Below are 22,739 nucleotides of genomic sequence, written 5' to 3'. Positions count from 1 at the left end.
AACACATGTAGGACATTAATCATGTTGGCCTACCTGATATTATAAAATTAAAAAATATGTAAAAATTGTAAAATGGTAATGTTTATGCCAATTAATTTTTTGTAAAAATGATAAGTCTCGAGATCTCGAGAAAATTATCTTGTTATCTCGGGAAAACGGCAGTTGTTATTTTGAGATAATAATTCGAGATCTCGAGAAAACAAATGAAATAAACTCGTTATCACGGGAAAACGGAGGAAATAAAATGTATGAATGCATGGCCCTTTAGGGCTTCTGTACAGAGTGACACTTTGTGCAGACGGTCAGTTTTAGGGGACTACCATTTGCATCATAAAAGTAAAATACAATACAACATTTCCTTTTGGCCCTTGGCCCCCCATTAGGTTTCAGTTCTGGCCCTCCAGAACAGAAAACTTTGGTCACCCCGACTATAAAGCATAATCAACAAGGGCTGCAACAAACAATTATTTTCATCCTTGATAAAGGTGCAAAAAGCGATTCTGGAGAAAAGCAGTTGATCGAAGAGTGCCACTCCCAGGTCGTGGTATTTGACAATCTGAGAATGAAACTCAACAGTCAACTATTTTACATACTGCACTTTTAAACTGCAGATTATTTTCTCATTTAACAGATGAATCGTTTAGTCTATAAAACATCAAAAGAATTTTGAAAAATGCTAATCACAATTCCCTTGAGCCCAAAGTGACACATTGAAATTGCTTCTTTTGTCCAACCCACATTCACCGAAAGATTCTTCATTTACTATCATAAATGACAAAGAAAAGCAGCAAATCCTATATTGAAGAAGCTGGAACCAGCAAGTGTTTGACATTTTTGCTTGAAAAATGACAAACTAATTAAACGATTAGCAAAGCAGTTGGCGATTCATTTTCTTTCAATAGACTTATCGGACCAGCTCTTTACAATCACCCGTTTATCACATATCTCCTACCTCGTTCCCAGCACAGCAGAGAGAAGCAGGCAGCAGAGGGACAACAGCAGACACAGTGTCCAGGCCAAATAGTGACACCACTGAGAGACTGGTCTGAATCCTCTCCTTTTCAGCCTGTCGGTGATGTGATGACTACTGCTCTGGCTAGACCATGCTGCCTGGTGATGCCTGCCCTCATTCCTTTTTCCTTGAGGATCTTCCATCTTCCGAACTGCCTGACCTCTTTCCCCTGTACCAGACAAAAAAGCCTTCTGGGTTCCATAAAAGCAGCTGCTTTCACCTAAAATATCAGACTCTTTTCCCTCTGGTGCTTGATGGACATTGTTGCCCTCAGTAATCAGCAAGTAATTTTGAAGCGCTCGTTCTGTTTTTTCCTCAACTGCCTCCTTTCTCATGATCACATCTGTTTGGATTACAGGCTCGTTATCTGTGTTTTTATTATCCACTATCATAGTGGACGCTGGAAGCATGTCCGTGCCCTACAACACAAGACGAGGGGTCAGAAAGAGATGAAAAATGCTGTAGAGAAAAAGAAAAAGAGAAGATTGATGCTCGTGGTGACACCTGGTATTTCTTCCTCCAGGTGTCCTGCACCCACTGCTGCAGACCACTCCAAGAGAGATGTGGCTCAGATGTACTGTCAGTCACTGAAAGGGCATCTGTGAAGACACACAACAAGGATGAAATGAGGAGAAACAGGAAGGGAGGTGGGGAGACAAAGAAAGAAATCATTTTTTCCAAAACCAAAGGCAAGGAAAGCAGCTGCAATCACAGATACAGAACTTGTGAAGTCCATGCCAGCTTGATTGTATGCTGTCATTAAAGCAAAAGTGGGAAATTCCAAATACTACGATACATATTCCAAAATTCATTCACTTTCAAAGATTACATTTTTCTTTTTTTGATATATTTCCATTACAATCACTGTTTTGTTGTTGTTTCTGATATTTAGTTACAAGTGCAATTATCCTGTAAATGCTGGTTACATTGAAAATCCAACTGATAAAGTAAAAAAAAAGAACTACTAGTACAAACTTCACCTTCGAATGAGGCCTTTTCAGTCTTTCTGCCCTTTACTTGTAGGACTCCTGACCCCGTCAACTCGACATCACGCAGTCGAAACAGGAAGGATATTATTCCTGCAGCAGGCAACACTGCCAACACACTTAATACTCCTGCTGTCATGGAAACAGCTGATACATCAGTAAAACCCAACTCGAACGGCAACTGTAAGCAAGAGATACGGAACAACATAATAATAATGGCAAACGTGTTTTGGAACTGCACTGAATCTCAACAGGTTTCATAAACCAACCTGATCATCCATCTGTGATATGATGGCTGCGTTGACACATGCGTACCCCAACAGGAGCAGCAGGCTCACGCTAAGTCTTTGAGTGCGTGTGAATGAGTTAGGGCAGGGGCAGCTGAGCAAAGATATCCAACTGTGATGGTCGGCCAAGTAGTCAGATAGCTTGAGACGCAACATCTGCAAGGCAGAGACACAGGGTCACATGGGAGAAGCGATAAAGAGATGTTTTTACACATCATGGTGTATGCGAGAGGTCTACCTTAGCAAAGCCTATTCCCTGAGTGCAAACTCGCAGCCTTCTCTCCACCTGGCCATCGCCTTTGATCACAGCCAACCAGCACTGACTGACAAAGAGCCAAGCACGTCCCTTCACATGCCCTCTGCTCACCTGGAGACAATCAAATCATCTTGATGGTGAAATTGAAAGTCCAAACACAGAAGAAACAGCACTTTAACACTGAACAGATGGACCTTACCTCAGATACCTCTACTTGTTTGAGGTACCAGTCTGGGGAGCGTCCAGAGTTATCATGCCAGATGTGGACCCCCCACACTGGGCCCAGGCTGTCTGCTGCACTGTGGTGTCAGAGACAGAGAACACAAGGAGATATCCCATGTTATGCTCATTATCAGGTTCATACTTGTATTTTGGGTGTCGACGGTGTCACAATATTCACGGCAATCTTGGTATTAAAAAATTAAATAATCATGTCTTGTTAATAATATAATTATCACATATGATAATATAATGTGAACTATCCAGCAAAGATGTTCGGCCTTGTGCATCTTTTGTTCATCTGGTTGCCTTTTCACTGCTAATTTAGTATAATTGTTTTTTTCTGTACAAGTTATGGTTACAGACAGACTGGAGTATTTTGAGGGTAATTCATTTGCCAAAAAAACCCACAAAAATAAAGTAAATAAAGCTAAAAATAGATTTGATTTATCTGTTTGATGGCAACATTTGGAGATACTGAATTTTACCTGAATATAAAGGTGTCTTGAGAGTTCCTCCGGAACAGAGTGCATCCTGGGACTTGTAGTTCTTTTGTCTGTGAGACCCCGTCTTCACCATTCAGCACTATGTAAACCTGGTAAACATGTGGAGATGGTTTCCCAAACACATTAGTCCTAGATTTTATTGGCTTTAATGAAGATAGCAACCGGAACACTTCTCTATAGTTTAACCACTAATGTTATTTTGAAAGCAAACATTATACATGTTTTACTTGTATATATAAAGGGCATAATTCAAACTCCTTTTGTAATTATTTTAAAAGCATTCATTACATTTTTAAAGAAAAACATTCTTTTTGTTGTTTTCTTTATCATCAGCTCTGCGTTCAAGGATGTCTGGAGTTATTTTGGAATTTGTTATCAAAGACACCTGCTTAATTCTCATACAGCTCTCTATATAAAGACGGGTGCCGCATGAGACGTGTCAGACTGCATCTCGCCATCTAAGCAGGTGATACTTCATGATGAGAAGAGCTGCAGTTGTTTTGGCGCTGCTGCTCTGTCTGCAGTGGACGTGGGCTCAGGCTGAGAGTGGAGGGCTGACAGGGAACGATATCACTCAGACAGATGGAGAGAACAAGAACACAGAGGTAAAGTTTGAGAGTCAGGGTGCCAAAGCAACCCCTGATCAGAGCCAGACCAACATCACCCCTGACATCTGGGCCGAGCTGAAGGAGCTGAGACACATGGCCATCGAACAAAAGCTGGAGCTGAGGTTCAGCAACAGCAAGATGGAGAAGCTGGAGCAAGAAAATACAGGTGCTGCACGGATTCATGTGACGTCCATTAATGGCATAAATTACTTTAAAGAGTTATTTATTGCTTTAAACCCAGACATAAAAGCAAGACTGACAGCCAGTGAATGCTAGAACGCAGAAAAATATCTAATCTACTTACTGTTTTTATGTAAATAAAATTCATGCATGTGATTATTTCTCTTTTTCAAGCTCCAAAGTAAATGTGTGTATACTGTGTTTATCTACTGGAATTAAGGTCTAAAAGTATTCTTTACAGTAACAAGAAGAGAGAACATATGTAAGCTTCGAAATCTAAATGTGAAATTTGTTATAATACAGTGTTTTAGCAATTACGATATACTAAATGAGACAAAGGTTCATAATTAACATTTTTGTTTTTGCAGTATTGAAAACGTTTTCATTTGAATGACTTTTATACGTGGATGCTGATCAATTAACCTACCTACTGATTTTTCACTTCATTGCAGATCTTCTGGCTAGATTAACAGCAAGTGAAAATAAGATCACGGGTAAAGGATTACAAAGTAATTAACAAAAATGTGCAAACTGACATAATAATTCTATTTTATTTTAAAAAGTTGAAATGTGTTCACAGCTTTAGAGACCGAGATGAGCTCCAGTGTAAATGAAGTGGAGGAGATCAAGAGAGTGAATGCAGGTAAGCTAAATAAGCCAAATTAAAAGTCAAATTGTCAAATTATGTGTGTAGTCAGAATGGAACTGGTAAAGTAAAGAGCATAATTAATACAGCAGGATTCAGTCTAATAACAACGACAATGTCTACAGTTATAAAATTAAGCAGAAATGATGTTATTTAGCTGTTACTGAAAGTTCACGGTCACATTTGTTCATAAACTCATCAGTAAAGTTTTCTCTATGTATGTATTCAATATTCACAGACCCTCCGAAGGTGGCGTTTTCGGCCAGTCTAGCTGTAGGTGCTGATACTGCTGGCACACTTAAATTCCTTAGAGTCTTCACTAATGTCGGCCAAGGCTACAACCCAGATACAGGTATGCACTGCTTTCACTCACACACCTAAATGTGCATAAAAGTTTTTTTTACAAAAGGCGATCTGTGATTGTATTAAGCTTTTGGTGGTACTATCTTTGTTAAAGTTATTAAACAAATACCCCCTCATTTTGCTACAGCGACACTAATTTGCAGTATTGATCTGTAAAGGTAATAAAACCAAGCCAGAGAGATTACTTTTTAAAACCCATAATAATGCCATCTAAAGCATCAAGAGACAAACTCCCTTTAAACAAAAAGGGGGGGGGGGGGGGGGGAGCCCATTCAACAGTGAGACAAAGACAGTTTTGACACGCTGATTTTCTCGTCTGATGCAGGTATCTTCACAGCCCCAGTCAGTGGAGCCTACTACTTCAGATTCACCCTATGGAGTCAACGTACACTAGCTTACATGGGTGCTTCTCTCCATCACAATCACAAGTGTATGATGACCAATTCAGATTACAATGATAATTATGGTTATGGTTCTCTGTCTAATGCAATAATTCTTCAGCTAGAGCAAGGGGATGAGGTCTTCATGACTATAGGGTCAGGGGACAGTCTTTCAGATAATGGAGATAATCGTACCACTTTTAGTGGTTTTCTGCTTTTTCCTCTGTGAGTGTGGCTGTTAAGTACGCACAGTTAATTATACAATGTTTTAACATTACTCTGTTAAAAATATAAACGCATTTCAAAAAACAAATATCTGTGTGTGTGTGTTTTATTGTCTGGTTTGACAAACAAATAGATTAAAAAACAACATCTGCTCATTTTATTAAAAAAAAAGTTACGTTTCACTGTTAAAAACAATAGCACACATTACTCTATTGATCCATCTATTGTAAGCATGCTATTACAAGTAAGGGATGATGCCAGATGAGGTCACCATTATCAGGAATTAATGGACGGCGTGGAGGCCAGAAATAAATTCCTGGTAATGGACACCTCGAAGGCTATTAATTCATATTTTCATGCATTTTGCGATCTAAAGTTTTTCACACACCATAACTCCATTTACCCAGAAACACCTGAGGGGTTGACTTATAGCTGAAACAGTCATTAACATCCAAAAAGCTTCTTATGTCATGAAAATATTTGATGGGTTTAAAGGAACAAAAAATGACATTACCTTTGCACTCATACAGGCTGAAGAGCAGGGACCAGTGTGGACGGTAACAGCATAGAGATAAGGGTCACACTGGGAGTTGTCAGAAAGGTAGTGGACTCTCCGATTAGCCTTGGAGATGACATCAGCCTTCTTGCACGCCACCAACCCCGGGATGAACAGGCACACACACAGCACCAGCACACCCAGCACTGTCAGATCACTGGTCACACTGGGATGACAGAGAGGGAGAGAGGAGGCACTGGAGGACGTCTTCAAACTTTGGCATTTTTCAATTGTGTAAACTGAGTGCTATGACGATGATTATCATACTATGTATTGTTAAATATATTTCAGTCTCAGGAGGGTGAGGTCACCTTAGGAATGGGTCAAGATCGGTTGCGTCATGGCTGCTGTGGATCTGGTGCTGCACCACAGTCAGCGGCCTCAACTGGTGACAACTGAGACGAACAAGAAAAAAGTGATTCAGTTATGTGAATCATCAACTTGTACAGTTGTTTCTTGCATGTGTGGGTGTGTGTGTTTAATCCATGCTTTACCTGCAGCTGACGGCAGTGGTTGTGTCTGCTCGCTGTGTCCTGCAGCCGTGGTGTGTCCAGGCCCCCTGGTGGTCGTCCCAGGACAAACACAAGCTGCTCTCCACTGTGAGAGTGTAGCTCACCTCTTCACTCAGGTGCTTGTGTCTGGGTGCTTTCCCAAAATCAGCATTCAGCACAGCCAGGTGAGCCACCCCTGCAGCTTTAATTTTTATGCTTTTGTTAATCCAGAACCGAAGTTTCAAAACACGTAAATACTGTGAGACACTTACAACAATTGAGGATTGTCTTGGTGACATAGAAAGTTGTCAAATGGTGACAAAAACTCATAATCTCTGATGTGATCACAACTGGTTTTCTATCTTATCATTTCCTGTCACTAACACACAGAAAATAAGCTTTTGACATTTGGATTATAACCATTGATAAGTATTGTAACATGATACCTCTTTGACAATGTAAACATCACATCACAATTGCAAGAGTGGCTATTTGTGTACTTTATATACTGCAGATAAATACTGATAAATGTGATCGGACCCAAGCACAGGCATTAATAATAACTATAAAAATAGCAGTTTCTTCGCTGATGGTCCCGTTTGCTGTTACAGGTCATTTATAAGAGGAATTACAAGACATAAACACTTAAAAGTTCCTCGAAGTCACTTTAAATATTCAAAATTATCTCAATTTCTTGTTGAGCGTGCTGTGATTTAAATGAAGGAACACATTCCGCTGCACCTCTATTCCTGTTTACAATTCTTACATAATATGTTAAGAAATTAAATGTATTATTGGGTGCAACTCAATTATGTGCTGGTGCACCTAAATGAAAATGTGTAAATATTGTGTTCAAAAAGGCAAGGTTGATTAACGTGCTGCATACTTTATAGAATGGCCAGTAATATAAAACACAGAAAGACCGGGAGGGAGGAAGAAGGACAGAGCTAAAAAACGATTCATGGCACTGGAACATTTCTTACCACTGAGGTAGGATGAGGGCAGAGTGAACTGTTTGGTGTTACTCGCCCAGCGGTGAGTCCTGTGCAGATGGTGCATGCTGGGAGTCGGCCTCTCAAACATCCTGCCACAATAGAGACTCAGGGTTTGTTTTTACTCAAAAACTAATTAAAAAAAGATGATGATGGCAGCTGCAAGTCTACCTGAAGAGCAGCAGGACAGGAAATGGCTTGTTGAGTGGTGGGGTGAACACCACACTCAGCTGGATGACCTGCTGCAAGTGCTCCGGGGTAATGTTGAAGCTGTGGTAGTTGACCTTGCTGTGCTGGAGGATGTACTCATGCATAGAGCTCTTCTGCAGAATAGATGTGAACACATGGTTATCTAAAATCGTTAATAAAACTTTAAAGCATTAACAGTGAAGACAAAAACTCCCATGATCCCATGCTCCTCCACATCTGCAAACTACTTATGATAGTCACATACTGTGCCTTTAATACTGTGCTCTACTGTAGTGAATTATGACAAATGGAGTCAACTTGTGCAAAACAACAGAAAAGAAGAGACCGCGACATACCTTTCTTGGCGGTTGCTGCATCTCGACATTTATCGGCTGTACGAGGGAGCGAACAGAGATCTTTCTCCTCGTGCTGCACTCGTACAGACTCAGGTCCATCACCGGTCCGCTCAGCTGGAAATCAGCAGAGGAAAATCAGAGCAATGCCTTTGCCTTTTAATTAATGTGTTATCACATCTCGCCAGACTCACCCTTCTAGGATAGTGGGCCCAGGTGTAAGGGCTGTGTGTGAGCTCAGTCAGCATGCTGAGCACACACGGTGGTCGATGCCGTCTGCTCTCAGTCTCTCCACTCTGACGACCAAACAGAAGCTGGATCAGGGAGGCAGGCATGTAGAAGGCGGTTGAACCACTGCTGATGACTGTGGAGGTTTGGTTTTGGTATGCTGCATATAAGGCTATAAAACCAGTGTTGACTCTGTGCTCCTGGGCCTTATGGAACATGATGTATTTCTGGAAAAAAAAGATAATTAATAGTAGAGACAAATGGAGGCAACATGTACGTTCATGAGTAAGAACATGTGTGTTTTCTCTCACCAGCATCATGTCTGACGCAGTTTGCAGAGTATCAGCTACAAGCTGCACCACCTGCTTTGAAATCGATCCTCCTTTCCTAATGTAAACACCACTGTTTTCCTCACTTGAGTCTGATTCTAATGGCAGTTTAACGTCAGCACTGTTGGACATTTCCGGTGTGAAGTCTTTATTTCTGACAGCAGCTTGTAGGCTGTACGAGAGCAGGGTGATCAGGGTGTTGAGTGTCTTCTCATCCAGATAGTACCACACTGGAGCGTCAGACTCTGAAATTTGCTCTGAGATAGCCTGAACATGAAGTGTCACCTGTCTTGCACTCGCAAACGTCACCTAAATGGGATCAAGCAAATGTGAGAAACAATTTTCACCTTTCAGCGTGAATCTGTCAGCATATATATCAAAGAAAGTGCATGAAAGGAGACAGTCTTCCACTAACCTGACTTGTAGCTTGTAAAAGGTTTTTGAGAATGCTGATGTTGTCCACCATTGATGCCTGGGATTAAAAAACACATGTAGTAGAAGTAGTAAAATGCTGTAATACTTTGTTGAAATCTGTGTGTTAGAGCGTGTAAGAGATGATTTGTTGAGATCTAAACTGTGGTTGTGTTAACGTTTTGGTTTAGTATAATTCTTTGTGTGCACCTGTTCTCTGCTCTCGAGCTCACACATTGTGCAAATGAGCATACTGCGTGTGCGTCTCTGCACACGTGTGTTGGCCTCGGCGTCCAGGCTGAGTCTGTTCAGGATGTCGGTGAGTAGACTGATGTAGTTGCGGACCTCCACACTGTTCCCAAGCTGCACCAGAGCCGACAGGTTCCTCAGACCAGACTCCGAACTGGACAAAAGAGATACTCATATCACAACAATATTGGGATTGAATAATAAAACAATAACAGATCAAAATGTACAACTCCAGACAAGAATGCAGCACAAGAGCTGACCTACATAAGAGCGTATGAAGCATTAAACATTAATGCATTTATAAACATTTATAAGGTTTCAGAGTATTTTTCTTTCCTCTTTTCTCGTCTTAATCGATATTTTCAGTCATTGTCAGTCAATTGTTGTTACAATCACTGTAGTGGCTGCTTGTCTATGTCTGTAATGTTCTGTAATGTTGACTGCTGACTGGAGCTGGAGGGGAAATGTACTCTACTTCATGAACAACATTACAGAGAGGAGAGGGAAAGAAGAAGGAGAACCAGAGTCTCTGGTGAGTAGGCTACTGAATTCACTGAGAGTTGTCCTGAATTTGCCCACGCACACCCTTGGTGTTGCACACTAATGTCAGCTTACGGCTAGTGTACAGTAAAGTAAACTGGCTGTTTGGGTCAGATAAACACTGCATGAGTAGCGCAAATAAAGACAAATGTTCCTGCTGTCAAATTTGCTTCATTGTTGATGTATACCTCATTAAACAACCAACATTGCTGATGAAAATCTCTGATGCGATTCAGGCACCAATGTTTACAGATGAGGTAATGTTTAAAAGTTTTATTCACCTTACATTTAGTCTTGTTCGCCAACTTCCCTAACGACCTAATCAAACTCACCATTACTTTGAGTAAACTTATGGATTTCTCTGTCTTTTAATCACCTATGTGGTACTACTAATAATTAATAAGACACACATATTAAAAGCTTTCTGGCACCGATGGTCTGCAAAATGGATTGTACCTTTATAGTATTGTACAAACATCACAGCTCTTAAAAACACTGCAACATAACATATCCTGGTGTGATGTGTTAACATGGTGATTCTTACAGCTCCAGATCAGGATCAAGACGGGAAGAAGAAGAAGAAGAAGAAGAAGAAGAGTTGTCTCTGAAGAAGCTCGGTCGGACTCGAACGATGACAGGACAGGGTTTAGTGGCCGCCCCGTACGTGCTGCTTCTGATCTCCGTGTAAATAGTTACTGCAGGAACAAAAATCAATCACACAATGAATGAAAAGGAAATCTTTTGCAATAAGTTGTCATGATAATGTATGCTTGTACACTGTATGTCATAAATCAACGTGTGTGTGTTTACTTTTATAGTCATCACTGGGGTCACCAGAAGGAAGGCTAAAGTAGTACTCAAAGTCTCTCCCCTGGTACAGAATCCTGGGTGGTCCGTCGCCTACATGGATGCTGTACTTATACACCAAGTCCTTCAGCACACACACATACAAACAAACATGTGAGGGTTCAAATGCAGCCTATAAGTAGGAATATGACTCCCTTATCCGAAGATCAAAACCGCTTACAAACATGTTATTTTTCTGAGTTCATAACCTTTCAAGCTCCCTTAAATGGTCCAGCGATGAGAGTATTCTTTAATCCATTAAGTACACAAAGCTGAAGACCCTTCCTTTGAAGGAGAGTCAAATTTGGCTCACATATGACAGAACTTTCTTTATGTGTGCATGCGTGTGTTTCACTGTATAAGACAGGAGATACCTCTTTCCCAGAAGTGCAGAAGATGCTGAAGTGTGTGTATAACTCCCTTCCTTCCATTGGTTGCACCTGGCACGTCATGCCTTTTGGAGCAGGGTTGGTTTTTAGGAATAGCTGAGTCCGGCCCAGAAAACTATCATCAGATTCTGAGTACAACAGATGAAAATCAGATTAGCATCAAGATCCATCCCTGGTCCCTCTCGAAGGAATGGTGATCATATCATATCCTTAAGTGTTGTGAAACTTACTGGCAGTGACCTCCAACATGTATCTGCTCCCAGGCCTCAGACTGAAGGGTCTGAAACGGAGCAAAGAGGAGGAGATTCCTGAAAAGAAAGATTAGAAACAGAGAAAACGATGACTGAAGAGAAAGGTGGAACAAACAAAGGAAATGTGTGTCTGGGAGTTTCCTGAATAATGTACCTGTGTAAGTGTAGGACTCAAAAAGGCCTCTGTCTACCAGGTCTCGAGATAAATCGAGCAAGATGGGCTCCTGGTTCACAACAGATGGCCTGGAATCTACCAGATTACTCCCCTCGTCTTCATGTAACGATGGATCAAACACTGAGTCATCTCCTGGACTGAGGTTCTCACCATCCACACCTGAGTAGATGCATGGGTTAACACACAACCTCCCAATCTAGTGATTCTTGGCAAATGCAGACATGAGCTGTACCTGTTGGTCTTCCTGCTGAAATCCCTGGGTCTCCTTCCTCTGCGGTCATCAAAGGAACATCATAATCCGAATCTGTCATAGAATCATCTTTAAATCACACAATGAAAACCTGCACAGGATTATATGTAAAGATAAGAAGGTATTTATGAAGTTATGATCACAGAAAGGCAGTTAATGGTTTCCTGTTGCAGGTTGGAATACATGTTTCTTCACAAACTGGCCATTTTGACTTTTAAGATTTTATTAAAGTATTTTGTTGAAGCTGTTAAAATCAAGTTAAATTAGACAGAGTGAAGACATGTAATGTGAAAGTGCTTGGTCGTGATTTGGTAGTATCACTGACTTCCGCAGCTATACGGAACATTTTTGCATCCTTTAGCTCATTTTAGTTTAGTTAAGTTTTCATTAGCATCATTTCTTGACACCATAGGTAGCTATTTTAAAAGGGAAAAAGCTGTATCATTATCCTTTTTAAATGTTTAAAAATATATATATGTATAGGCTCACAGCAGTTTTGTCTCACCTGATCGACCTCCTGAGCCACCACTCTCCAAAACAGGGAAAGAAAACTCCCAGTCAGCAGAGGAATCAATTGGGAATTCACTGATAACGTCACTCTGGCCAAAGTGGTCTAAATATAGGACGCTGCTGTTGTCAAGGGCGAGTGCCTGGTATTCACTGGAAGAGTACAAAGGCTCCGGAGGGTCAAACTCCCCCAGAGGGTGATAAAAGGGCTCCTCTCCTGGACATAAAGAGGATAAGCTGTTAAATAATTCATAAACTGTCCATTTCACTGTAACTGTGACCTTGCATGTTATTAGCTCTTGTTGATTTTCCTTGTCGATGTCTTAAATGCTTTTGAGCTGAACGTTGTGAGCATGGTAGATGTTATTTGCACTTTTCTTCACACAATCCACCTACAGGATTAATTAATTTCATTTTAAAACAGCCTAACCATGACAGTTTACACAGCTTACTTGATCCTGCTGCTCTCATGTGGGCTAAAGAAGAGAAAGGCTCTGGCTCGGGTTCTGTCAAACCTGTATGAGGAGGACAGAGAGAGGGTTTTACTATTTTTATTCCTATTTCAGTACAATCTGCTTTTACAGCACTGAGCTCTCTGTCTTTCTCTCACCAGTCACATTTAATTACACACCAGCCATAGTTGTCTTCTTTCTGTTATTCTCTGATAATGTTCCGCTGCCGGTCACGTTCAGATTTAGCTTTTGGATGCTGGATTCGGAGGAATTCTGGGTGGAGGTCACAAAGGTCTGAGGGGAAGTGGCAGGACCCTCCATAATGGTGGATGGAGCAGTGAGATCCACTGCATAACAGAACGGGACTAGAACAGAACAGAAGAGAAGAGAATTACGGTGAGATTTATTTCTTGCAAATTAAAAAAAAGGCAATTTGATGTACATGTTCAAGTGCATGCATCTTTTTTTTTTTACCTTCTATGACAGGCTTGGAGGACGCATTGACTGAAAAGAGGCGCCAGGTGTACTGAATGTAGTTTGGGTCAATATCACAGCCTTCACATGAGGCGCTGACAGAGAAAGACTGATCCCAGTTCACCTGCTCTCCCTGGCACTGAGGGCAGAACACTGACAGCTTCCTGGATTGGAAACAGTCAGATACACGAGTCAAGGTACGGGACTTGTTACTTGAAACTTCACTTCAAAGCAGCCACGAAGGAAAAAAGCATAGGGTGTTTTCTGTTAATGTACATCAATAGTCTTCGGATACAGTGCTCAGCCAATAGTGATTTTCTTTATAACTCTCACCCGATCACGTTTGATGTCAGTGTGAGGAAAGTCTCTGTTGAAGCTGAGCGCTCGCCGCTGTGGATGGTGAGCTTGAACTGGAACTGGTCAAAGTTCTGCTTTAGGAATGTAGCTGGAAATGTGAGCACGGGGGACGAAGTGGGAACGTCTCGGTGGAAACAGGAGCTGGTGATGGAGCTGACTGGCTTACATGTCCAACTGAAGCTGCGAAGAGAAGATCAGACATTGTTTAATGTTTCCTTAGGTTCAGACGCCTTACATCCATTCAAGTTCTTCTGTACCTGACTGGGCTCGTGGGGAAGTCCGGGTCGTAAGATCTCTGACCGTCCAGCATCACCACAGTGGTGTTCCTGTTCCTGATGAAGATGTTGGTGCCGCCCTGGATGAAGGCCACAGGAGGGCTCGGTATCACCTGCACTCTCACGCTGTAGTTACTGTACACCACACTTCCAACAACCTGAACCTGCGGGGCAATGACAGATATTTTAGTCAAGCCACACTCACTTTTGTAAAGAGTCCCAGGTCCCAGTTTGAGGACCAACGCATTTGTCACTCACCCTGGCTCTGGCAGTGTAGGTGTCATAATGCAGGATATAGCTGGGCAGTACCAGGCTCTGTCTGTGTGTGTCTACGAGGGGCAAAGGGAAGTCCCGTCCTACAGAGTCAAACAAGGACCAGGTGTAGCGAAGTCCTCCTGAAACGTCACAATCCACTTCCGTCTCATAGGTCACCCCGAGATGGATAACCTCGTATCTTCGCACCTTGAAGAGAGAAGGAGAAAAGAAGATGAAGAATTGTAATTATCTTTTTAGCTACCATATCACACACACATTAAGGTTGAGGAAAATGTACCTGTAATTTAAGAGGCCCCATGTTTGTGACTGGTGGAGGCTGACAGGGCCGGTCCACGACAAAGATGTGACTGCTCAGAGAGGCAGAGCTGACCAGGTTGGATACGGTTACCGTCACTGTGAACTCTCCTGTCCTGAAGAGAGTAAAGAAACGTGTATAATGAATACACACGAGCAGAAATACACATTGCCGTGAGGCATATATTTAAGATTAACAGGTAACCACAGAAAAATGAAAAGAGGTTCATTAAATCAAGATCTAGGAGGGGAAATTCAAGGTTGTCTGGTCCAAATAATTAGACACCATAGCTCACCGATACTGGATTTTTGAGGCAGATATTGATGTTGAAATTATAATTATTTCAATTTTCAAAATGAAGGCCAGTGAGAGCAAGCTCTCTTTTGCAATAATCCTTATTACAATATATATAACATACAATACATATACAATATTACAATACCTATAAAGCAATAGAGGTACATTAACAAGATACACAACAAACAGGCCAAGGACAACATCAGTTTAAATATAACTAAATAATGTATTATTATTATTATTATTATTGTTGTTGTTGTTGTTGTTGTTGTTGCTGCTGCTGTTATTGTTGTTATTTTTATTATTACTACTACTAGTAGTAGTAGTAGTAGTATTTAACAAAATGTATTGTTATGTCAAGAAAATAATGAAAATAAATAAGAAAATAATAATAAATAATGTTATATTTTTACATAAACAGGTAACAGAAACAAACATTTTGTATATGAATCCTGAATTTAACTTGTGAATTCTGACCAAAATATGTAATCTGAGGAACATTTTTCAGTTAAAAAAAATCTTCTCCGAGGTCTCAGATTACAATCCATGTAATGGAGACACTGTTTCCTGATTATGATTATTAGATTGTGAATACTAATACATACAACAGATGTTTGGTGCTGCAGGAGTACTTTCCAAGCTGTTATGAATTTATTTGCCGACTTAATGTCCCTGAAAATGAAATCATCTTGGTTTTTTCACACATAAGGTTTTGCACTAAACACTACCAATCCCACTCTATGTGTCATTTATTTTATGAAATGTCTTTAATCTGGACCTTGAGTCTGTAATAAAGTTGTGAACTGAAATGAATATATCTGCAATATATCAATACTGCTAGTGAACTTCACCTGTGGAAGACGTGCTGTTCTGTGCTCTGTCCCAGTCTGGATGATCCGTCTCCGAAGCTCCACAGGAAGCTGACCTCGGTCCCCACGTTGACCCGACAACTCACCGTCACTGTTTGGTTCTGCAGGACAGATGCCTGGTGGATCAGACGGTTGAGCTTTACTGCTCTCTGGACCACCAGCGGGAACACATTGGAGGTAAAGGAGGTCCGGCCGCTTGACATGACTGCAGCTACATCATACCTGCAGTGAAACGAGGGGGAAAGGTACTACTCTTACTGCTTACATGTCTTTTTTATCAATATAAACAATATTAACATTAAGGATTTTAATGTTTTTTAGGATTTAAAGATTAATACTGAAACGCTACACATACAGCACTTTGTTTACATGCCTTAGTATATGTTAAATGTACAGGTAACTTTACATTACAGCTGATAATTACATGGTAGGAGTGGGGTAATAGTTTAATCAAAAAAAGAGATAATAATTAATAACATATAATGTATTTACCAAAGTAATAATCAGGTAATATTTTGGTATTAACAATAGTTTTATTTGGGTAATACTTGACTGAAATCACAGAGTAACAAAGAGCCAAAAATAAAGGGTGATAATGGGGAAACACATTTAAAGATAGCAACAAGGCAAAACTATTTAGTAATATTATAGTAATATTTACAATATGGCAACCTGCTAACAATGAAATGGTTATATCAGGGCTATATTTACAAATGGTAATTGTGAATTATTGATGTGAAGCAGTGCTTTTAACAGAATTAATCTGAAACAGTCTTTTAGTTATTTGGAGTACATTAAAACAAGTCAAACGTCACAGGAGTCAAAGGTGCATCCTCATTGTATATTGAATACTTCAGCTGTTTCCCATACCTGCCAGGTTTGTGGTATCTTTTGATGACGGTCCTTGAGGTGGTTCTGGCTGATGTCGAGTCTCCAAAGTGCCAGAGGAACTCCACAGGGTCTGCTACTTCAGTCACAGCCTGGAAGGTTACATCTGTGTTTGTGGGATAGGCTTGCTTTGCTGCATAAATCCGCACTGTTAGGGGACAAAACAGACATCACATTGTATTTACATTTATATATATCTGCAAATTATAAATGCTACACAGAGATAAAGAATTATGTTGTAAAAACAAACAATTTGTGTCAAGAAAGTGAGGAATGAGAGGAAAGGAGGGCCTGTAAACACTGAAGGAAAGGGAAAAAATGTCATGATGTCCCATTAAAGACCAGTGCTGGGGAGTAATTACATGTAACAACATTACATTATTACATTGCAAAATAAATGTAAAGTAATCCTTTACAGTTAATGAGGAAAAAATATGTAATCAAATTACAGTTACTAGCAAATTATCAGTGTTGCTTTTGATTGGTTCTCTTGCAACGCCTCTTGTCTGACAACTGTACTTTTCTGTTGCTTGGTTTAAAACATTTATTGGAAAAGTACTCAAAAAGTAATCAAATGTAACAGGTTAGCCTAGATTACTTTGATGGAGTAATTAAAATAGTTGCTAATTACATTTTTGACAGGCTAACAAGTAATCTTTAACCTATTTCATTTTAAAAGTAACTTTCTCTACACTGTCAAAGATTAGAAGACGATATATGAGCATTAAACAAACACTCCATGCTCTTTGACAGCATTAAAAATGCATGAACCAAAGCCAGAAAATAAAAGGTAGTCCTCAAGAGCTTAGCAGTATCACATTCAGATAAAAGCACGAGACCTTTATTGAACTAAATCTGCCTGAATGAATGTGAGAAAAATGAATTATTAATTCATTTAAGAAATGTGAACATTAAAGATCTGAATGTTTCAGATCTGATTAAAGAAAGAATGTGAGACATTTATATATAATAAAAAAAAAGTCACACACTTTTTCTGAAATGCTTGATTAAAGTTCACATGCTCAGTGGGTGTTAGAAATCCCTCCTCACCATTGTCAGCCGGGCTGTGAACAGGACTCTGACTGGTAGGTGGTTGCCACGTTGGATTAACTCTAACTTGCGGTGACGGCTTCCTGTTCCCCTTCACACACAGCCTCTCGCTTTTCTTCTGAGAAGACACTCGGTTCTCAGCTCGAAGCTCCACCACAACCGTCTCTGTGTGGTTGAAAAGCAAAACCACGGTCGCCTCCTCTCCTGTCGTGTAACTGCTGTTTCTGTACAGCAGTGCTGCATTCACCAGCAGAGACAGGGTCACATTTGACCCTGCTGTGACACTGAATAAAACAGAGTGTTTTTGATATGTTGTGATCACGCTTGGAGCGTTTAACACCAACTCTCCAACTCGATCTTGAGCAAGGATGTGTGTGGAGAACAATGCAGAGCTGATTGGGTTAAAGGCCTCAACTGTCACTTTATAACAGCCTGCCAGTGAAAGTGACACTTTTATGCTCCACTCTTCAGTCGTCCTGTTCATCACGATGTCATCATCCAAACTAAAAGTCCAAATCACTCTCGACCCCACTTGGCTGGCATTGCTGAGGACCTCCAGGCTGAATTCTGCGTGTGTTGAAACTGCTGACTTCCAACTCCCAGAAGGCCTCAGTGCACGTATATTCTCGTACAACATCGAGGTAGTGGAGAGCAACACTGACGGAGGATCTGAAGTGGAGAGAACAGAAGCTGTGAGGTGATGCTGTCCTGCAGAGGGGTGGAGGCAGCAGCAAAGGTGGAGGTGCAAATGGCAGCTGGAGCGGTTGTAAATGTGGAGATAGATGTCCGAGAGTAGATATAAATGGGTGCCGTCATGACAACGGATGTTATTGTGGTTTTGATTGAGATTGTGACCACAGCTGATTGCCATTTTCCTGTTTTCCTGCTGAGTCATTTCCCTTGAATAATTTTCAACTTTATTAATATGAGCTGTTTTGTCAATGCGGCCGCGCTCAGCGTTCAGTGTGAGGTTGAGGACAAGTAAGTGCTTCATGGTGGTGAACAGCTCCACGTCCACAGAAACAACCTCTCCGGAAGTCAGCTCCCTCCCCGATACGCTCACTCTGAGGTCAGAAACGACGGGACGCACCACCACCTGCAAGTGTTAGTGCAAATATGAGATTAAAGGATACGTTTTGTCATCCTTTAGATTTCTTTTAGCATAAAGAAATCCCATGAAAAAACCAAAAACATCAATAAATTGATTCCACTAATGTACTGGCTGCCAAAATCTGATATATCTAATTCCTCTGCGCCACGTGTACACCACATGCCACGTGCTACATTTTGTTGCCGCAAATGCTTGCTAATTCACCAAATGTGTATTAATCCGCAGCTAAAAATAGTCCCCAACAAATACTCCATTTAGTCTTGTTTGAAAGACATTTGCTAAAAACTACAACGCCCATCTTTTTAAGGATTTTACTGAGATATTTTTCAAAAAGTATATTTTAATATTTTGGGGCATTTTCAAAGATTTATGTCTTCAGTCAAAGGCAGTGGGTTTGGTGCTGAGAGCCACAGACAGGCTGGGGAAGTCATGAAGCACTGGGAGACGGACTAATGCATTGTTGGGTTTGATCTTTTCATGGGTTTGTAGCCACTAAGACAAATTTAAAATATCACCAACTGTATTCTGTCATCAGTATTAAACACGAGGATAAGACTGCTGCTGTAAATACTTGCTAACTCAACAAATGTGTATTAATCCGCAGCTGAAAATAGTCCCCAACAAATGCTCAATTTGCTCCTGTTTGAGAAACATTTGCCAAAAAGTACAGCGCCCAGCTGTTTTTGGAAATTACTGAGCCTGTAAGAAAAAAAAGAAACTATATTTTGGAGACATGTTTAAAGATTTATGTCTTCAGTAGGAACCAATGGGCTTGGTGCGGTGAGCCACAGACAGGCTGGGGAAGTCATAAATTTTTGAGAGACAGACATATTTTTGGTTTTGGTCTTTTAAGGGGATTTGTAGCCAATAGGACAAATTTAAAATATCACCAACCATACCCTCCAATCCATAATAAACATAAGGATAAGACTGCTGCTGTAAATACTTCCTAAAACAACAAATGTGTATTAATCCGCAGCTGAAAATAGTCCCCAACAAATGCTCAATTTTCCCATGTTTGAGTAACATTTGCTAAAAAACTACAGTGCCTAGCTGTATTAGGAAATTACAGACTCTTTAAAAAAAATATGAAACTACATTTTTGGGACATTTCTAAAGTAGGAACCAGTGGGTTTGGTGCCGAGAGCCACAAATAGGCAGGGCAAGTCATAAAGTATTGAGAGACAGACTAACGCATTGTTGGTTTTGGTCTTTCAATAGGTTTTGTTGACAATAGGACAAATTTAAAATATCACCAACCACATGCTTTAATCCATCATAAACATGAGCATAAGACTGCTGCTGCTGTATATACTTGCTTACTCACAAATGTGTATTAATCCACAGCTAGAAAAAGTCCCCAAAAATGCTCAATTTTCTCCTGTTTGAGTAACATTTGCTAAATAACTACAGACATTACTTTTTATTAAATGAAACATTAATATTTGTGAGATGTTTATTTTAGATTTATGTATATTTATGTGTGAAACAGTGGGCTCGGTGTTGTAAAAGTCATAAAAGTATTGGGAGACTGACTAACTCATTGTTGTTGTTTTTTTCATTTAATTTGTTGACAATAACACAAATTCAAAATATAACCAGCCTTATCACTCAATCAATAGGATAACATTTTCGGTGAATGAAGGCGCAGTACTCACAACATGTATTCTCTCCTGTGTCCATCCAATAGCACCTGAGGCGTTCACTGACACCATGTAAACTCCCTCTGTTTCAAAGGTCCAGTCCTGGAGACGTTGAGAATTTAAGTTTTCAGTTCATCAGATTGAAAACATGACGGTGAGTTAATGAGGAAGATTTCAGATTTAATTTTTTTTTTTTGCTTTCATTCTTTTTTGGTGTGACATTTTCCTCACATTCATTTTTACATTACAGCATTTTTCTCTTTAACCCTATCAGTCCCTGCTGAACACTGGTGTTCTACCTGCTGTTTAAATAAGATTTTCACATGAAGTCGGCATATCAGTAGCTGTACATGCAAAGTGAGCTATCACACTTCATTGTGTGTAATTATAGTGATCCAAGAAACACGTGTGGATCAGATTTGGTTGTGTCCTAAAAAGACTTCGCAAAATTATTCATTAAGTAGTTGCCTATTATTGACTGGTTATGATGCTTATGAGAACTTTTCCCATTCTAGGTGTTGACCCTTGACCCCACATAAATAAACATTATTTAAAGAGTAAAAATTGAGTAAATGTTTATAATGTGTGATCAATTTGTGGCTGTGTCTGTGTTGTTGTAAGACCACAGCCAGGGACCACGTTCTGTAATGAAATATCTAATGAGACTTCGTGATTCCAATAAAATGCATATTGTGACATATCTTTCTCACTAAACCTGACATCAACATGTATATAATCCATCATAAATCTTGAATGCAACTTTTAACATCATACATTTCTTCATTTTCAAGCAAGCCTGGTTATTTTAAAAAAAGAAAATGTGCCATAAATCCATAAAATAAGCTGAAGAGAAACTTTGAAAGGTAGATATTGTTTTTGCTTTTAGCTTGATATTGAAGGGTTGTAATCTTATAAAGCAGTCACAAACAGGCCGGACTATAAATATGTGGAGGCTGACTTTAACGTCACTGTTTCATTGGGAGTAAATTCTTTGAAAACACTTAAAAAGCGTTGATTCACTAGAGAGAAATCCATTATCAGACTGTTAAAAAAATTACATTGTGATCAATTAAAAAAGGAAACCTCAGCCTTCAATGAAAACCTTTAATTTATAGTATCTCAGCCCTTCTTACCACAGTGCTGTTCACACAGTCGGAGCTGTGAGGGCAAACTGTCTTCACATCCTCCATGTTTGTCCCTTTTTCCTTGTGAGTAAACCACCAAGAAAACTCCTCAGCTAAACCATCGACCATTTCTGCCTGCAGCGTGACAGGGTCGCCCAGGTACACCACCTCGACTTTAACACTGCTGGAGTCTTTGGGCGGGAAAGGGACGCAGGAGGGGACGCCCAGGGGGCCGTGAAGCACAGAGATCACTGGGGGCTGCAGGACGGAGAGGTGGAGGGTGGAGGAGAGCGTGGAGAGGGGGTTGGAGACACTGACGTCTAAACAGAAAATGTCAAGATAAAAGAGGAGACGAAGAGAGGATTACTGCTTTATAATATTTTCACTTTCAGTTAAATATTTATTCACCATCTTATTTAACAAACTGTTTTGTTCTTGCTGACTCACTGAGTTCATATTTTCCCGGCGTTTCCAAAATCCAGTCAGACGACACAACAAAGGAGCCGTCGGCCGGCACGTTGACACGATGTGAACTTTGACCTTTACGGGTCGTTTCCTGAATCTCAACGGTGACGTAAGAGAAGTCTTGCCTTCGCAGAGCCAGAATCCCTAAAAACCACAGAAAAACTTGTTTGAAACAGGAAACAGTAACGGTGCTACATGCCACAAATATCTTTTAATAATTTTGTAAACTTTAATCATTTATTCTGATATTTTTTCTCTGGGTGTAAATATATTCTTTAACATAAAAACTCATTAACAAGCACATTTTCAATGAAATGTTCATAGATAAAATATTCTAGTAGAATTAGAACCTGAGCAATAATTTTGTATTACACCATTGTATATATTTATGTATATGTAATTATGTATTTTACATTTTGCTGAGATATTTATTAGAAATATTTTTGTTGATAATTTTTCACCTCGTTATACAACATGTCTGCAGTTGTTCAGAAACTATGATATAAAAAGGGGTATATTGTGGCACTTTGTTGAGACTCAAACATGAAGAGTGATACATTTTTTTCCAAAGTGGCTTTCCCTTTTTTTCCAGGTATATCATTTTTTGTGTAATAATTGAACCTTTTAAAAATTTAATAAATGAAGAAACACTGACTGCACAAATTCTGTCTTTTTAAAATTCTGCCTACAGTTAAAGCAGCACTGTGCATGCATAGACACACTCTCTTTGTGATAGTTA

At 40.0% G+C, this 22,739-nt stretch overlaps 2 protein-coding genes across 2 annotated transcripts in view; one reads left to right on the top strand and one right to left on the bottom strand.

The window, feature by feature from the left end:
• Positions 1-22,739, bottom strand: part of LOC141014470 (polycystin-1-like protein 1) — a 31,432-nt gene that overhangs the window by 6,410 nt on the left and 2,283 nt on the right. Inside the window, exons 4-40 of the mRNA XM_073488281.1 lie at positions 21,983-22,144; positions 21,545-21,855; positions 20,427-20,513; positions 17,658-18,753; positions 16,590-16,755; positions 15,702-15,941; positions 14,536-14,668; positions 14,241-14,444; positions 13,965-14,146; positions 13,684-13,887; positions 13,351-13,514; positions 13,056-13,241; positions 12,877-12,939; positions 12,423-12,641; positions 11,900-11,971; positions 11,647-11,826; positions 11,472-11,549; positions 11,227-11,369; positions 10,817-10,937; positions 10,551-10,701; positions 9,428-9,620; positions 9,222-9,278; positions 8,789-9,115; positions 8,444-8,704; positions 8,253-8,366; positions 7,879-8,030; positions 7,699-7,799; positions 6,719-6,917; positions 6,536-6,619; positions 6,183-6,390; positions 3,249-3,355; positions 2,741-2,840; positions 2,524-2,652; positions 2,268-2,441; positions 1,993-2,179; positions 1,517-1,611; positions 953-1,431 (exon numbers count right to left, since the gene is read on the bottom strand). Coding sequence (XP_073344382.1) covers positions 953-1,431; positions 1,517-1,611; positions 1,993-2,179; positions 2,268-2,441; positions 2,524-2,652; positions 2,741-2,840; positions 3,249-3,355; positions 6,183-6,390; positions 6,536-6,619; positions 6,719-6,917; positions 7,699-7,799; positions 7,879-8,030; positions 8,253-8,366; positions 8,444-8,704; positions 8,789-9,115; positions 9,222-9,278; positions 9,428-9,620; positions 10,551-10,701; positions 10,817-10,937; positions 11,227-11,369; positions 11,472-11,549; positions 11,647-11,826; positions 11,900-11,971; positions 12,423-12,641; positions 12,877-12,939; positions 13,056-13,241; positions 13,351-13,514; positions 13,684-13,887; positions 13,965-14,146; positions 14,241-14,444; positions 14,536-14,668; positions 15,702-15,941; positions 16,590-16,755; positions 17,658-18,753; positions 20,427-20,513; positions 21,545-21,855; positions 21,983-22,144 — 7,129 coding nt within the window. The remainder of the gene's footprint in view (positions 1-952; positions 1,432-1,516; positions 1,612-1,992; positions 2,180-2,267; positions 2,442-2,523; positions 2,653-2,740; positions 2,841-3,248; positions 3,356-6,182; positions 6,391-6,535; positions 6,620-6,718; positions 6,918-7,698; positions 7,800-7,878; positions 8,031-8,252; positions 8,367-8,443; positions 8,705-8,788; positions 9,116-9,221; positions 9,279-9,427; positions 9,621-10,550; positions 10,702-10,816; positions 10,938-11,226; positions 11,370-11,471; positions 11,550-11,646; positions 11,827-11,899; positions 11,972-12,422; positions 12,642-12,876; positions 12,940-13,055; positions 13,242-13,350; positions 13,515-13,683; positions 13,888-13,964; positions 14,147-14,240; positions 14,445-14,535; positions 14,669-15,701; positions 15,942-16,589; positions 16,756-17,657; positions 18,754-20,426; positions 20,514-21,544; positions 21,856-21,982; positions 22,145-22,739) is intronic.
• Positions 3,708-5,756, top strand: LOC141014400 (uncharacterized). The gene is made up of 5 exons (XM_073488163.1): positions 3,708-4,040; positions 4,507-4,548; positions 4,635-4,697; positions 4,939-5,052; positions 5,389-5,756. Exons 1-5 carry the CDS (start codon positions 3,743-3,745, stop codon positions 5,670-5,672), a joined length of 801 nt encoding a protein of 266 aa, XP_073344264.1. The 5' UTR covers positions 3,708-3,742; the 3' UTR covers positions 5,673-5,756.

Source organism: Pagrus major, chromosome 19 (genome assembly GCF_040436345.1).
Source record: "Pagrus major chromosome 19, Pma_NU_1.0".
Lineage (NCBI taxonomy): Eukaryota > Metazoa > Chordata > Actinopteri > Spariformes > Sparidae > Pagrus > Pagrus major.
This window is presented reverse-complemented; position numbering and strand designations above follow the sequence as displayed.